Source organism: Pomacea canaliculata, linkage group LG7 (assembly GCF_003073045.1).
Source record: "Pomacea canaliculata isolate SZHN2017 linkage group LG7, ASM307304v1, whole genome shotgun sequence".
Lineage (NCBI taxonomy): Eukaryota > Metazoa > Mollusca > Gastropoda > Architaenioglossa > Ampullariidae > Pomacea > Pomacea canaliculata.
Genome location: NC_037596.1, coordinates 3,738,526 through 3,755,334, shown reverse-complemented (window position 1 = coordinate 3,755,334; position 16,809 = coordinate 3,738,526). Strand labels below are relative to the sequence as shown.

General features: G+C 38.9%; 2 protein-coding genes across 5 annotated transcripts in view; both read left to right on the top strand.

Moving 5' to 3' along the window:
* Positions 1–6,794: 6,794 nt before the first annotated feature.
* LOC112568213 overlaps positions 6,795–16,809 on the top strand; it is a 29,441-nt gene continuing 19,426 nt past the window's right edge. Inside the window, exon 1 of one of the 2 annotated variants that reach the window (XR_003100034.1) lies at positions 6,795–6,909. Coding sequence is in view for 1 of the 2 variants with exons in the window: in XM_025245388.1 (XP_025101173.1) it covers positions 6,840–6,909 (70 nt within the window). In the remaining variant the exon portion in view is untranslated. The remainder of the gene's footprint in view (positions 6,910–16,809) is intronic. The other variant, XM_025245388.1, reaches the window with a different exon arrangement.
* Positions 10,377–15,268, top strand: LOC112568211. Of its 3 annotated transcripts, XR_003100033.1 has the most exons (7): positions 10,378–11,125; positions 11,379–11,762; positions 12,002–12,394; positions 12,637–12,783; positions 13,157–13,179; positions 13,557–13,626; positions 14,165–15,268. XR_003100033.1 is itself a non-coding variant. In XM_025245386.1 (6 exons), the coding sequence occupies exons 1-6, from the start codon at positions 11,056–11,058 to the stop codon at positions 13,563–13,565; spliced, it is 1,026 nt and encodes a 341-aa protein (XP_025101171.1). In that variant the 5' UTR covers positions 10,377–11,055; the 3' UTR covers positions 13,566–13,627. The 3 variants fall into 3 exon arrangements, 1 of the variants encoding a protein (XP_025101171.1); XR_003100032.1 differs by having other exon boundaries at positions 10,377–11,125; positions 13,157–13,626; positions 14,165–15,264; XM_025245386.1 differs by lacking the exon at positions 14,165–15,268 and having other exon boundaries at positions 10,377–11,125; positions 13,557–13,627.

Below are 16,809 nucleotides of genomic sequence, written 5' to 3'. Positions count from 1 at the left end.
AAAGTCTGAAATATTACAATGTAACAATACACTAATAAAAGTAAGTAGAAAAACAACAAAATACTCACAACCTACTAAAAGCACTATGATTACTTTTCACGACTAAGGAAATACTGCTTTACAAGAAAAAGGTAGTAATATAACACTTGCTTTTAGAGCATGACATTGTCAAAAAAGAAATTTTAAAGGAATCAATTTCACATTTATTTAACTAAAAGATGAAAGCCGAATTCGTAACTACAGTAACTGAATAAGCATGAACAACAAATTTGGTAAAAGTTATACTTTTTATTCACAACTAGCTACATACACCACTGGTCCCAAATAAGATTTATATGCATAATAATTTTTAGCATACAAATGGGATGAGTATGTGTAGAGCATGTTGCGTATCTGCCCGGGATCTATGGCGAAAAAAAATATTAAAAATAAACGGCTTTTACTGGGACCCGTGTCTGTTTTACCTCAGAATGCAGTTCAGTACCTTTATCCCCACTTGTATCCCTGATATACCATACGGTTTCACGTGTCTTGTACATATATACATATTAGCTAAATTTCCCAGGTATATAATTGGTATTTTTTCATTTAATTCAAACAGGAAAGCTGAATTTGTAACCGCAGTAATCAAATAAGCACAAGCAACATATTTGCTGAAAATGATATCTTTCATCCATAATCAACTACATACATAACTGACCCCAATTAGCAGTTCATACTGATTACTTCCGTGCAAATGTAAAAGGCCCATCTGATGTACTGGGCTGGTCACAATTGAGTAATATTGTCCCAGCAATTTCCATATCATCTCAGGTAAAACCCTATTGTCCTAACACTGAGGAGCCTAACTGTCCCATGCCTCAAACAGAATCGTTTATCGATGACATAATTAGCTCTTAACACCCTGTGCTAATGTTCTTTGCATGCGTTTCGACAAGCATCCATTTTTGTTAAGTTAAATGGTGGCCAAACCAATTTGCATTAAGCTGTTTGAAATATGCAGGTCTACTTTGTATCTATTTTGTTCTAACAATGTTTGACCTTTTTGGTAATATTGGATAATAATAATCATTATCATCTACATAGTGCCTTTCCAACAAATTTTTTCTCGGACCACTTTAATCATATATAGACTTACTGGTGCCAGAAATAGCAGAGAAAGTAAAAGTGGAAAGTTTGTAGGCTATATGGTCCGCGAATGGCAGTCAGCGAATGATAGGTAAAATAGGTTCGTATCTAGATGGTTTACAGATGAGCAAAGTTATTCGGGATCGTTTGAAGTCTGTCAAGAAGATACTTGGGAATTCAAGCTAAAAAGAGAATTACAATTGTCAAACCTTGATAGCACAAAAACACAGATTAGGGTTTTAGTTGCATCGGTGGTGAGATAATGACGAATGGTACTGATCCTACAAAATTCAAGGTAGGCATTTCTGCAAATGCTGATCAAGAAAGACACCCAAGCTGCGCAAGGAGGTGGAGAAAGGAATAGTTGAGATCTATGTGTACAGAGACTACAGGAGAAAAGGATGACTTAGAAATTTCTTTGGAAAAGTAAGTAGCAGTTCACACTTAAAGTCATTCAGTTGCAGTCTGTTTTGGAGCATCCAGACATCATCTATACATTCCTGTGTCCATGTCAGTAGTCCAGAGAGTTGAGTAAATAGAGCTGACTGATAAAGTTGTGCATCAACAGCATAACTCACATGTGACATGGCATGGTGTGACATACATCAGACAGAGCATAGGTATATAACACAAAAAGTATTGGACCCAAAACAGATCCCTGCGGGACACCATACTCAGGACAGAAGCATCTGAGTAAACACTGTTTACGCACACAGTCTGGGTTCGGTCTGTGAGATAGGATCGAAACAAGGACAAAGCAACATTATGAACACCAAAAGTCTGTGCAGAAGTACAGAATGATCCACAGTGTTAAATGCAGCTGACCAGTCTAACAGCGCCAGAAATAACCCTTTGTACAGCACTGAGGAGTAGATCATTCACAACTTTTAGAAGTGCAGATTCAGTACCATAGCCCTTTTTATAAGCCAACTGGAATGGATTAAGCTGACCCGAACTCCGGAGGAAAGTGCCCAGATGTAAGAGAAGCATTTATGATATAAGTTATATGCGGTAACAGGACATCTAGACAATTAACAAGCAGAGAGGATGGAATAGGTTCAACCTCACACTTTTGGGGCTTCTCTTCAGACAAATTTTCTCAACAAACTATTAATAACTAGCTCAAAACCACATAATTTAGAACCATTGTAAACTGTATCTGACACAACACAGATAAAGATGCAACAATAGCAGTCAAGCTTCTGGGCTATCAATACATTCTCATTGGTGAAGAACTAAAACTTCTGTGGGAGATCTTGCGCAAGGAAATACTAATAGGAGTGGAGTACTAATGGTTTTGCCAAGCAGACTGTTGCTAGCATGAAATAAAGCATTGTGGGTCCACTGTGCCTTTGACAGTTCAGGCGGGAGACAGGTAGCTGGCATTGGGTAACCACACTTGGGTCCTTCGCAAGTTAAACAGCCAGCTGTGCCTGTGCGTCCATGCGTGTTAACATTTTTTTGTTGTAGTTACCTCGACAAGTGTTTACACGACTCAAATAATAACAAGGTTTGGACTTATAGTTTCCTCAAAGGACTTTGTCACAATAAACAAAGAAAACGTCCGATTGAGATCGAGGCATACAACAATGTAATGTTTTACTGACCTGAGAATCGACTGGGCAGGGACAGTTATTTCAGGATTTTCCATTTCCGAGAATGCAAAGTTGGAAAATTATCCATTTGAGATAAGAAAGCTTGGTTAGCATCACTCGAAGAGACTTCAATACAGGGTAACACCACGGAAGTATGTAACCTCGTGGGTAACACGCAGCATCATACACCGGTCGATGCTATTTTGTCAGAGGGGAGAGCGGGTATGGTCTATTTTTGAAACGGGAGCGCGGTTTGGTGTGGGTTAGAGTTGTGTGCTGTTAATGAATTGCCTTTAATTAACTGCGTGATATCAATTTTTTTTTTTTGCATTGGATAATAGGAAGGTTTTGTTGGATTAGTTTAAGCAGACGACAAAGGCCATGCAGACGACAGCGGGCGAGTGCAATAAGTAGGGGAGAGAAGCCATGTCATGTCATAAGACAGTTTTGAATACACGAGTAGCGGGAAACGTGTTTTCTTTATTTTGTGTCGCGATCTCAGAATCTATACGGCGGGCCGGTAAAATGCCAAAAGCCCACCATGGTGGTTAGCATGACAGACAATATTATCAGGGATTTAAGAATAGTATTTCAGGGATAGTACTTTGTGAACAAATGTTTTCTGAGACCGTGTGAATGTAGACTTGAGTCCGAGTAGCGAATGTGATGAGGAGGAGAGTTCCACTGCTCAGCAGCACAAAGGGAGGACGTCCGTTGTCCGTGTGTGACTGTCTTTGTGGGAGGGAGGATAGAATGTGGGAGTCTGATGAGGATCGAAGGTGAAGGTCTCCTCGGTATTGTAAAAATCCTGACCAGACTTTGTGTAAATCAGACGTTATGAGAAAAGTTCAAATTGAACCTGGTGAGATGAGTCTGCTTGTGTCAACTTTTGGTATAAAAACGGTGGTTGATGTATTTTTGAATGTAGTGAATAAATAGTGGAATTTTTGTTTTGAGAGACCGGTTTCTAGTTTTTTTTTCTGTATGAGGTAAATAGTTGAAAGTAAGTTATTGGTTGGGGGGAAATGCTTTCGTAAGTGAAATCTCTCGATTCGAGCAATGGAATGTTTAGTTAAGCTTTAAAATACCACTAACTCAACCACTTATTATGTCTCATTAAGTCGTGGTTGTAGGACCATGGACGTGTATCCACTGTTGAATCTACCCGACTTCATTCCTTTCAATCTCTCTCTCATTTTACGGACAATTATCACGTGTCCTTCACTGATGCCTTTGCAGCGTTGAAGTAGAAAACTAGTTTTCTGCATCTCCTTTGTCAAATCCTTATAATCTGATCCGACTGGTCATTAACTGGGACAGATTTATCACTACCCTTTCCACCTAGCACCTCGGCAAGTACTTTCGATTGTTTTCTTCTTTCTTATACATGAACTGAGAGACTAGCAGGGTAGTCAACTTACAAGCAGAGGAAGATGTCTTCTAATGTCCTTCTTCGAAAATTTTATTTTTCACAAACATTATTCATCTTAAAAAAAATTAGGCAATCTTTTTACCCAATCCCCCCTTCCGTAACAGCGCCTAGTTCGCCCGATGGTAGAACCGGCCCTACCTACAAGATAACAAAAAGTTTAGCACCGCTCTAAGACACTTCGATACAGGGTAACACCACGGAGGTATGTAACTTCGTGGGTAACACTGGGTCATAGACAGCTCGATGTTATTTTGTCAGACGGGAGAGCGAGTATGGTCTAGTTTTGAGACGGGAGCGCAGTGGGTCGTGGCTTGGTTTTGTGTGTGTCATTGAACTGCCTTGAATAAACCGCGTGATAGCAATATTTTAGGATTTTGTTTTTTTGTTTTTTTTTTATCGGATAATAGGGTGGTTTCGGTTGGATTAGTTTAAGCAGACGACAAAGGCCATTGTCATGGACCATCCACAGACACGCGCATTCTTTCCACAAACCAAAATATCCTGATCGCTTGAGGGTGGGCGTACCTTCTTAGAGGCACGAATAATTATTCAATTCAAATACAATGTCAAATGAAACAAAGGCAAAGTATCAACACTCATAGATTCACTCCTTCATTCGCCACACAAGATGTATTACCAATATATTATCATTCATCCAACGTACTATTAAAGTTAACAATAAAATTGATTCCCATAAATATTGTCACTGATGAAGTATAATAAATAAAAAAAAATGTTCGTTCTTGATGAAACATTAACCTTTTTATATTAAAGTCTTTGAGACCCTCCCAAGTCTTCTATTCTAATTAGTCCACTGATCTTCTTTCCACGAAGTCTATTTATTATTGAAAATAAATTGTTTTTACGGTACCAACAGTTTACAAGCAGGACGTCTTCGGTCTTGCGCATGCGGCCGCCTCCTAGGTGTTTGGCAGGATGATGTTAGATTAGCTGAAGGCCGGGAGGAAACCTTTCCTCCACCGGCGCTTACTCTCAGACTGTTAAGAACTGTCCCTTCCAGGCGACAGATGGAGGTCGGTGCACCAGTCTTGCACCAAGTTTTCCGTTCTGGGACCGTTGTTTTCTCGCTCACACCAGTGTGTGGTTTCTTGGCCCCACCAAGAAACTGTACTGCGGGATGCCCAAGCCACAGAGCTCCCCCACCGTGCGGACACGGACTACAGTGTATCACGACCTGTGAAGTACATCCACCTGTAGTTTAACCACGGTATTACTTCCCGTAATATTTATTCCGCTGTCGCAGCAGTAGCGAGAAAGTCCCGAGAAAATCCACCAGCTTCCACTTCGGTTCCGCCGTTAGCTCTCTGCTTTCCGTTTTTTCTCTAACGTTATTTTCCTCTATCTTTTACGTCACCTTATTTTGACATCACAGTTTACGTCATTTGCTCAAGGGCAAACAACTTCCAGCCCACTACCCTAGATCAGATCAACCACGGTTGTCGATCTTCCCTCCTAACCCCCTCTACTTAGTACTTGTCCGTTACAGCCATGCAGACGACGGCGGGCGAGTGGGCGAGTAGGCGACAGAGACCATGTCATGGTCATGATGGTCATGGCAACAATGTTTTGAACAGCTCTCCTTAAACATGGGTGGGCAAAGTCTTTTTTTTTTTTTTTGCGTCCCGGTCTCAAAGTATAGGGCGGGTCGGTAAACTACTAAAAACTTACTCGAGATGAATACCCACAAAACTGGTGAAAATGGAATGAACAACAAATGAGTACACAATTGCGTTTACTAAACCAATTGATTGTTTGAAATGAAGCTGTTTGAAATGGCTCACAATAAAGAATCTTTGAAGACAGCCGCCGATGACAGGGTTTACCCTGGTCACACTACCCTGTGTCGAAATACTCCTCTACGACTAATCCGAAATGGGAATGGAAGAAACTCAGGAATGAAGCCAATAATGGGACGGTCTGGATATCTGACGGAGAGATTAACTGCATCACATGACTGTGTATAACAATACAATATAAAAGTCATTATCATAGCCACTTCCTGCCCACGAAATTCTTTCACGAAAAAACGCGATGTATTTTCTTGTCAAGCTTGGATCATTCACCCCGGTGAACTATGCACGTGGGTCACTCTTGATGTAGTCTTTACTTTTCACATCAACAAAACACTGCTGTCTGAGGTCTCTGGGTTACAGCAAGTTGTCGGATTATGTAGCGGAATAAGTCCATTCCTGGACATCAGAAAGCTGTGTAGCCCTACCTTTGTGGCTGGAATATTTTAGTAGTCACCTGAGGAACTGTATCTGGTGAAACGCAGTGCACGTGAGCACTTGAGGGAATATGACTGTGTCCTTAGGACCAGCTATCAGATAAAACAGTTGTTTTCTTATGAACATATTCTGTGACAATTTATTTTGTAACAGAACTGGTATTGGACGGGATATTGAGTGTGAGAGTCTTTATTTTTATGTGATTTGAAGTGGATGATGGGATTCATATTCTATTTATTTATGTTATTATATTTTGACAATTCCCATAGAGGCAGATTTGTTCATTATTTTGTGGAGTAAACGAGCAAGTTTATGTCTGTCACATGCATGAGTGAGTGTCATGACACACACACACAATGCAGTAAAAGCCGGAAACGGGAAGCAATATATACTTCTCTCCTTGCAGCTCAAATTGTTCTGTGCACTTGTTTGAAGATGGTCAAATTCTACATATACGTGATGTTGTTTGTGAGTCTGTGGAAGTCTGCAGCCTCATCTAAATCATGTACGTACATTAACAATTTTAGAAAGATTTTTTTAAAGTTAGCCTTTTCGATTAAAAACACAGATAATTAGAAAGAAACGTTTATCCGACATTTAAAATATAATCTTTCTCAAAACAAATATATGATGATATATACAGAGATGCACGAAAATAGTGTCTCTCTCCCTCTTTCTCTCGCAGACACTCATACTCGACAGTGGATGCAAATGAAATAAAATCTTGAACAAAAACTTGAAGCTAAGAAATAAATATATCCTAAATTAGTCAACACACAAAATTGTTAGCGTATGCTGCTCAAACCAATGGAAATCCCATGTTTATATTTCTGCATTGTTATTAATCGTGTTTGTGCTAACAGTGAGCAATGTCTCCAAATCTTTTTGGTGAATTTGTTGAAACGTCAACGTGAATTTGGTGAATTTGTCTTGTGCGTGCTCAGGCAAGCAAAAACGATATTTGAAGCCACAAAATACGAGCAACTGTAAGATACCAGTATTACAAGGCAGAATTGAACAGTAGAAAACATGCAGTGCACGTGACAGTCCATCGTCCTTTCAACTCACTATTTGAGAGCCCTGGAATTAATTATTTATTGCCGGTTTCTATGTCCTTTTTTAATAATAACTTAAAGACGACGACTAAGTATTGTTCTCCAAGGAAGAGTAATTGAATGGCTGCAGGAAACCGTAGGTTTTCAAAAAACTGCCCACCGATCGGCAGCTGCTAACTCTGTCATTCCAACTCTACGAGACCGTTACAATGCAACGGGAAGTGTTGCAGAGCAAAGATACCCGGACGTCCACTACCAGAAAGCAGGACAGACTCATTGTTCTGTCGGGTCTAACACAGAGCAGCCACTGCTAGTACATGTAATAGCTTTTGTGGCATTAATTGAAGATACTGAACAAAAATTCCTATGTTTAAATTGGCTATGTAAGAAAATAAATAATCTTAAAACACAATTTTAAATCTCCTCATCATATATTAAACGACAAACAATATGCTAAATATTTAAACTAATTAGACGTCGATATTATTAATAATGTACTGCAGTAATATGACTTTACAGAATAGTAATAAATGTTTTTCGAGCATGAAAATGATTTGCATTATTTGAATGTAGCAGTAAAGTACACATACGTTTCTAAAACTGTTGCAGGTGTCAAAATAGAGGTCGTTGAAGATTTTGCCAAAAACGGGTTTGTTGTAGTCGAACAGAATGATAATGTCAGTCTTACATTTGATGTCAACATTAGCGCTTGTCAGAACAACACACATCTGCTGGCATTGTCATCACGTGAAGGAGTGTTACCAGACTATGTATGCAGGATTATATTCACAAACGGGACATGTCATCAACTAACGGTAAAACAACCATGTTCCTGTGTGAACAGTACCAAGCATCATGTTCACTTTCACCAGTCGATCACTGGGGTGGATTATAAAATCTACAGTTGGACTGCAAAGTCGGACACTTCCTTTAGAGAAAAGCTAATGGAACTTATCTTTGTCATTCGAACACCAGCAATGTTGACCACGAAGATTTTGAGTGAGTGGGTATGTGCGAGCGCGCGTGCGGGACGACGACGACGACGACGACGACGACGAGCTCTTAGACAAGAATTTACGTCTTTGACAGATATTATTAGATTTCGGCATTAAATCTCAGTCAAAATATTCTTCAATTCAAAAAGCACACAGGAAGATTTATCAAACAATATATTTATTTTGTATTCTCAAAAGTGTGATTTTTCGTTTTTAACTGACCCAGCCTGCAAGGGCTTTGGGCATTTGAGCGGCCCCAATAGGGAAGTGAGACTTTTGGGAGGGAAGCGTGTAATGCGATCCTAAACTGACGCGTCCATCGCGCTTTTTTTCTTCAGCCGCGCTCGATTTGGTAGCCACGTGATCGTGTCGCATCCCTCCACCCGCTGTTTCCCTCCCCCCTCTGTTCCCCATCCCCGCGTGTACCTGCGACAAGTCAAGATACGGAGTCAGAGGTAGGTCACACCGGCCGGTTCTGCTTTGACCTGCGCGCGGACATTTTTGAACTGTACGTCCATCTTCAAGTGAAACACCGCCGATTTCTGAAGTAAGTCTTAATAAAGTTAAGTGAAAGATGCCATTAAAACAACTATACTTTATAACAGTGGATAGTCATGAATAATTTATGATCATATATAAGTATTGTAGTGCTTTTTGTGAAATGTTTCACGTGTTGTACCCTGCAGGTCTCACACATACATCGCTAGCAACTCGCTTTTACATGACGCTGTCTTCTATATGTGCTGTAGATAATTTAAATGGTTTAACCATATATAAATATCCTTCTTGTTTTAATAATCAAATTGTTTAATCGTATCTCTTGCCTACTAATTGCACGTATTTGCTAATTACAGAAACGAAATGTTGAGCGCGAATACGATTGGCGGAAGCAAGATGACAGTGCATGATGGGTTATGACATGAACTCATTGAGTCATGCTTGAAATTCGTCGTCTGCTTTCTCAATAACAGTGATGCGGCGATTACCAAACGTGTGTCTCCGTCTTGGTGCATTCTAGGGGAAAGCAACGAGACAATCACATTGCTTTCTGAACAACTAAAATTTTGGAAAATTAATGCAAAGCAAAAGAAAGAATTTTATTTTTGTTCTTATACACTTTGAAATTAAAACAAAATGTATGAAATCCAAAGCTATGCAATGAACTTTGTCAAAGTCTGTCATTTTTCTAACAATCACATATCTGATCACATATATTTTCTATTCTCTTAAAATGCTGCATGCCATTTTTTCATTTTATTTTACATGATTTACAAAAAGAACTAATTATAACCATCTTTAATTGCAGATCACACTGACTGTAGGTCTGGCTCAGTGAATTTTACCAGTAAGTTTATTTTGTCTCCCTCTATGATTTCATGACGATCACTATACAAGCACAGGTTTTGTGTTTTTAATGGTCTACATGCACATCCTTATTATATCCATCTAAACATTTTCTGTTAATTAAAAAAATTGTCAATAGACTTACATCCATAGTTTTGTTTTGTCATTACTTTAAAGACTAAAAGTAATATTTTGATTTCAAATACATTTTTGAACAGAGTTCTCAGCAAAGTTGATGAGCAGAGCAAAGCACTACAGAATGTAGTTCACAAACTGAATCAGGTCACCCTGCTTCTTCAAAATATGGGGAAAGAGGAGCTGATGAAGAAAGGAATTAGAACAAAAGTGGTATGTCATTAACATAAGAGCTTTTGATGTCCTCTATAGCTACCGAAACAGACAAAACGGAAGAAGAGTTCCAGTCCAGACCCGTGTGCTTGGCTCATTCGACGGTCTGATTCTCATCATCGTTCTGGGCGCGTGTGTAGTCGTTGTTGTCACCATCAGTGTCATCTGCATCGTCAAACTCCGAAGAAAGACTCGAGGCAAGTCAGCGAGTCAGCGACTGAGTCATGCAGTCACCTTCATGAGACTGTATTTCTGTGTTTGTCTCCATAGCAATGCGATTCGCAGTCTGATATATTTAGAAGAAATTAGCCTAAAATATTCATGAGGTCTAGATACATTATTTCGTTAATAGGGATAGAATGGTGCTGGTAATCCGTTGATGAGCATAACATGAGGACGTAAGTGAGTGAATTTAGTTGGGATTGGATGGGTGAGCGTGTGTGTGAGTGTGAGAGAATCTGTGTAGTTCGTGGAGCGGGATACCTCGGACGTTCACATAAAGGAGACTGTGTATGAGACTGTAGTTCACTAACTAAAATGCTGGCGATATTACCAGTCTGACTTCTTGTCATGCAATGATTGTTCAATTAAAGGTCTGTGACATGCTACTCCTTAGTTTCTTGTAAAATCTTACTCATGTCCAAGAGCATTTTAATCTCGTTCCTCTTTCAAACTTTATTCGAAAGTCACAGGACATGCCGGAAGCCGGATCGGGCAGCTTACACTAAATTAAGGATGATCCTCATTGGACATGTGTATGAAATCTTAGCAAGAGGAAACGAAACATTGTCTACCCGTTAAGATGATTACTTCTCACAAGGAAACAAGTTTATCTTATTATTTCTTGGCCTCTACAGGAATTGAAGCTTCAGTCTGCAATTTGTCATTCTCGAGAAGGCAATTCTAACAATGAATAATGTGTACATGTACATCATAATGTTTGTTGTTCTGTGGGAGGCCGTAACATCGACAGAAAATTGTAAGCAAATGTTTATGTCTTTGATAAATATTTGCCAAAAGTAAGCAATAATTATAATTCGTTTTCAGTTATTTTGACTAGGAAGAGAACGCTGAAGCTCGTTATATCTGTATATGTGAAAGAACAGTTTAGATAAGTACACATTGTTGTACAGTTTCATTTTCCGTGTGTGTGTGTGTGTTCATATTTGTGAATTTTTCACTGCTTGTGGATGTTTAAAAAGAAATTTATCTATTCAGCCCATTTTTTTCAGGTGCTAGTGTAGAAATTCATGGCAATTTCTCAAACAAGAGAATTCTGCTAGTTGAAGAGGATGTTGATGTGAACGTGACATTTTATGTGAACACTGAGACATGTCCTGACACCAATGGATCTTGGCTTTTAAAGATGATGTCAGATGAAGAGGGAAAGCATGCTGTAGAATGCAGGATTGTCATCGTAAACAGAACATGTCAAGACAGACAACTTCTTCAAGCATGCTATTGCTTACACCCTCGGAAACTTTTTGTGCAGTTTGAAAGATCGTTTAATCAGGTTGATTATAAAATCTTCTACTGGACTAGCTCACAGTACACGGAGAAGTTGGGGGAAGTCGTCTTCTTGATCCGCAAGTCAGTAACGATGAATGATTGCAATGGTGAGTGAAGGACTAAAGAAATAGAAAGGTGGCTGGGTGGATGGCAAGTTCAATGATTGTTTAAATAGAGGAATGTTAGGTCTGATTTGTTGACTAGCACCAGCAAAGTAGCAAAATTTAAGAAAGCAGCACAGAAGTAATTGTGCCTTATAAAAAAAAGTTTTTTCTGAGAAGCACCGAAACTTAAATTTTTTCGAATGTAGCAGTCAAGTACACATACGTTTCTTAAACTGTTGCAGGTGTTAAGCTGGAGGTCGTTGAAGATTTTGCCAAAAACGGGATTGTTGTAGTCGAACAGAATGATAATGTCAGTCTTACATTTGATGTCAACACTGACGCTTGTCAGAACATACAGAAGCTGACATTGTCAACACGTGAAAGAGATTCACTAGTCGATGTATGCAAGATTATTTTCACAAACGGGACATGCCAACAATTCACGGTAGAACAACCATGTTCCTGTGTGAACAGTACCAAGCATCGTGTTCACTTTCACCAGTCGATCACTGGGGTGGATTATAAAATCTACAACTGGACTGCAACGTCGGATACTTCCTTTCGACAAAAGCTAATGGAAATTATCTTTGTCATTCGAACACCCGCAATGTTGACCAACTGTACGCAGATTTTGAGTGAGTGGGTATGTGCGTGCGTGCGTGCGTGCGTGATGATGATGACGATGATGATGATGATGATCTCTTAGACAAAATGTCTTTGACATATATTATTAGCTTTAAATCTCAGTCAAAATATTCTTCAATTCAAAGAGCACACAGGAAGATTTATCAAACAATATATTTATTTTGTATTCTCAAAAGTGTGATTTTTCGTTTTTAACTGAGCTTATGATGTACCTCTATGTATAACAAAACAGACAAAACGGAAGAAGAGTTCCAGTCCAGGCCCGTGTGCTCGTGCTCATGTGACGGTCTGACTCTCATCATCGTTCTGGGCTCGTGTGTAGTCGTTGTTGTCACCATCAGTGTCATCTGCATCGTCAAACTCCGAAGAAAGACTCGAGGCAAGTTTTCTATGTACAGTCAACGAGTATGAACTTTCATGAGACTGTATTTCTGTGTTTGTCTCCATAGCAATGCGATTTGCAGTCTGATTTAATTAGAAGAAATTAGCCTAAAATATTCATGAAGTCTAGATACATTATTTCGTTAATAGGGATAGAATTGTGCTGGTAATCCGTTGATGAGCGTAAAATGAGGACATAAGTGAGGGAATTTAGTTGGGATTGGATGAGTGAGCGCGCGCGCGCGTGTGTGTGTGTGAGAGAGAATCCGTGTAGTTCGTGGAGCGGGATACCTCAGACGTTTGCATAAAGGAGAGAACTGTTTTTACTAAGAATGACTAATTTTTTTGCTGTTTTTCCTCCAATTATGAAGATCTTTATGAAGCTCTTCGAAAAGTAAGTACACATTGATGTCTTTTTATTTGTTTCCAAAATTTATCTCTAGTGCCAAGAGACATTTCAATGTAGTAAAAATGTGTCCGGTGATATCGTTTTCAGTAAATACAAAGGCGTAACCTTTCTGCTTTTGAGTACTGCCAACATGTCACAACATGTATTTGATGTTTGAAGCAACAAGATAAGACTTGACACAAGCTCAGCAATAGTTTTCATTGAGACAGATGCTTATCAGATGCAGGTTTAATTAAGACGTGTCTCCTCTTAGGTTTAACCCAGGGAGTTTCTTGGTCAGCCCTTTCATGGCACCTTACTCGGTGTAGTGCTGGCCACCAGTTTCAATGATTACTTCGGCAAATGTCTTTTCCATTTACCAGGTAACCTAGCGCTGCCCTTTGATGCGGAGATGTGCTATAAATCTCATCGTAACCACCCAATGGCTTGAAGGTATGGCATTAAATGCCCATCATTATTATCAAATTCATAGTCACTCCGATTTATTCAGTCGATATGAAAGTCGAAAACACATCTCACGGTCACAAGATTACTTTAAAAAAGCAAATTTCAATTGAAGAGAGCCAATATGAATGTTTCTTAAATAGTGACGGAAAACTTCTAAACCGTGAAGAATGTGCAAAAAAAAAAAACAAACAAAAAAAAAACGGGTGAGTTTGCTTTGACTTAACCACCAGATTGAAATCTAATGTCGACTTGGATGGTTAAAGATTGTTAGCTGTTAGCAAAGAGGCTAAGATGGTGCTTAGGTGCTTTGGCGAGGTTTGGATGCGTTAATCAAGACAAAATACATTAATTATAATCAAGCATTGTGAGGACGGGGGAAACTGTGAGGGGCCATCATTTATGGGAATTAACTATTTACTGCAAAGCAATTGTCTCAGTTGTCCACAACGGCCGGAGGCATTGACCATGATTTCTGCTCAGGACAGTTTTATCTCAATTGTTGTACATGTATTTGCTCTTGCAGGAAACAAGACTAACGACACGGTCACAGCGTCTTGTACATCATCTTTTGTTATTATCCTATTTTCATCATTTAACAAGTCTGCAAGAGCGGAAACCAGTCTTCTATTGAGCATAGAGAGTTGACTAAAATGTAATGAATGGGTTAGGTATAAGTCACCAACATATTAAATTAAATGTATCATACAGCTGTATATGTAGAATCAATCCAGCACTATTAAAGTATGAAGTGTTACATTGGTTATTTTGTTTAATTAACGTTTGTTTTTATTCAAAGGCCATTACCTCACACTGATTGTCTGACTGTTATTTCTTAGTATTTGCGGGTGCAAATTCCACTTCACCTAAATATTACCTATTACATCAAGAACGTAAAACACACTTCCTACACCGACAGCAAACTCATACACACCTACTAAATCTGTATGCCATGCCATCGTCTTACTTTTGTAAGGTACATCATTCTTATTCTTCATCAATATTAGTGACTCATATCATTAGTGTAGTCAGAAATTTAAATATGAAAGTAGTAAATAGTGAAAAACACACACATTATTATGCCATACTAACACTCCTTTGTTTTGTCATCATGTTGTATCATTCATTTTCTATTTTAAAAGCTAGTTAGTATCGAAATTGTATTGCTTTTGATAAGACAGATATACCCATTAGATGCTTCTAACACAGTGGTTCTTAACCTTGTTTGAGGTAGCGAACCCACACGTTTCATATGCACATTCACTGAACCCTTCTTTAGTTTCATCACGAATCCGGGTGTGTCTTGACCTCCGTGGCGGAGGCTACGCCAAACCCTTGAAACCGACTCACCGAACCCCAAGGGTTCGATCAAACCCCGGTTAAGAACCACTGTTTTAACACATTCATACCTGATAGTGAGATAAACCGCAGAGACCATGCAACACAGACGCACAAACTTTATAATGCAGTAGCCTTTTCTGTGGTAAATAAAATAAAATGTGGTTGAAACGTTACTCCAAGATGAATTGTGAGTTGTTTGTTCTAGACTCCGCCATCAACATCCTGGATGCGCTTACCGATAATTTTTAATATTTCTGTGTATATCTGAGTGTGAGATCTGCTTTGCTTGTGATGAAATAATAATAATAATAATAATAATAATAATAATAATAATAATAATAATAATAATAATAATAATAATAATCATCATCATCATCATCATCATCATCATCATAATAATAATCATAATAATAATAGGGAATTTATAAAGCGAAATTTCTCAGCCAAAGGCGAACATTGCGCTGAACAAGATCACAAAATACTAACAAAGATGTAGAACAAGACTCCGGCAGCAAAGGGAGATAACTGCAGATTTAACGGTAACGTTTCCGGAGAATAAGGTTAGTGGCATCAGGAAAATACTTGGACGATATTGAGTAATCTTGAGAATATGAAGAAATGTTATCATATGAAATACAAGATGGTGATCATCAGTTTACTCACTGCAGCTCCAGGTCGCTACCGAAGCGAGTGAAGATGGCGGAGTGGACTCCAGCCAATAGATCCAAACAGTTCGCACTTCAAATAACATTATATACATTATATACAGTCCTGTTGCAAACAAGAAAAGGAAGAAAAACGCAGCAGAAACACATGTAAACACGAAGGTCCAACACTTTTATCCAAATCCAAGCACGACAACAAAACATAAACAATATCAAGAAGAGCCGATCTCCGCAGCCTGTTAGGCGAAGGGACAGAACTCTCTACTTATCTATAATAATAATATTATTAATATTTTTATTATTATTATAGCAATTACCCCGCCATCAAAGGCAGGCTCAAAGTGTTTTACAAAGAAATAAAAACACGAACACAACAATAATACATGCTGATTTCGAAAACAATGAGTTTCAGTGATCTTTTAGTGTTTGACATAGATGGTTTGCAACTATATTTGATACGATGGAACAGAGACTACGATTTTACTGTTTTCAGTAATACTTTGCATAGACTTCCTGATTAAAGAGGAAAAACAAACCTCCAATGTCCATCTCACATGAAGAACAGGTTATGTTTCGCTGATGGTTGGATGGCTGGTAAACAAAACAGTGTATACACGAGTTTCTGTTCAACTCTGGATTTTTTAGATGGAACACTGCAAGGGCAGCAATCTAAAATATTACACAGGTGTCCTAACTGGCTGACACCACATTAACCTATGTGCAGTGAATGATCCATGGCCATACAACTGGCAAAATATCCTACTGTACTTGTACAAGGCAGAGGCAGGGGCAAGAGATTTGATTCCTCTTAAGCAGGAGTGGGCAATTAATTTTCCCAAGGGGCCGCATGAGAAATTGGGATGGTTTTAGAGGGCCGGACTAGTATAGTTAACTCAGTTTTACCCAATACTGTATATATAGTATATATTTATAGTGGCGGGCGGGCCAGCGGGCGGGCCGGTCAGAGACAGGAGGCGGGCCGGATCCGGCCCGCGGGCAGGCCTTTGCCCAGGTCTGCTCTTAAGCCTTGTCACTTCCTTGAGTGGTTTTAAGTGAGTAAAATAATCCAGTTGATTAACTCCATAACTAAAAGGAACTTGAATGCTGAACTCATATAATTAAAGAGAAATGCAAGTAACCTACTGTATGTGTGTGTGTGTGTAAT

Coding starts and splice junctions, on each gene's coding strand:
- LOC112568211 (XM_025245386.1), top strand. CDS start 11,056: ATGAATAATGTGTACATGTACATCATAATGTTTGTTGTTCTGTGGGAG. Junction 11,763..12,001: donor AACGATGAATGATTGCAATG/GTGAGTGAAGGA, acceptor AAACTGTTGCAG/GTGTTAAGCTGGAGGTCGTT. Junction 12,784..13,156: donor ACTCCGAAGAAAGACTCGAG/GCAAGTTTTCTA, acceptor CCAATTATGAAG/ATCTTTATGAAGCTCTTCGA.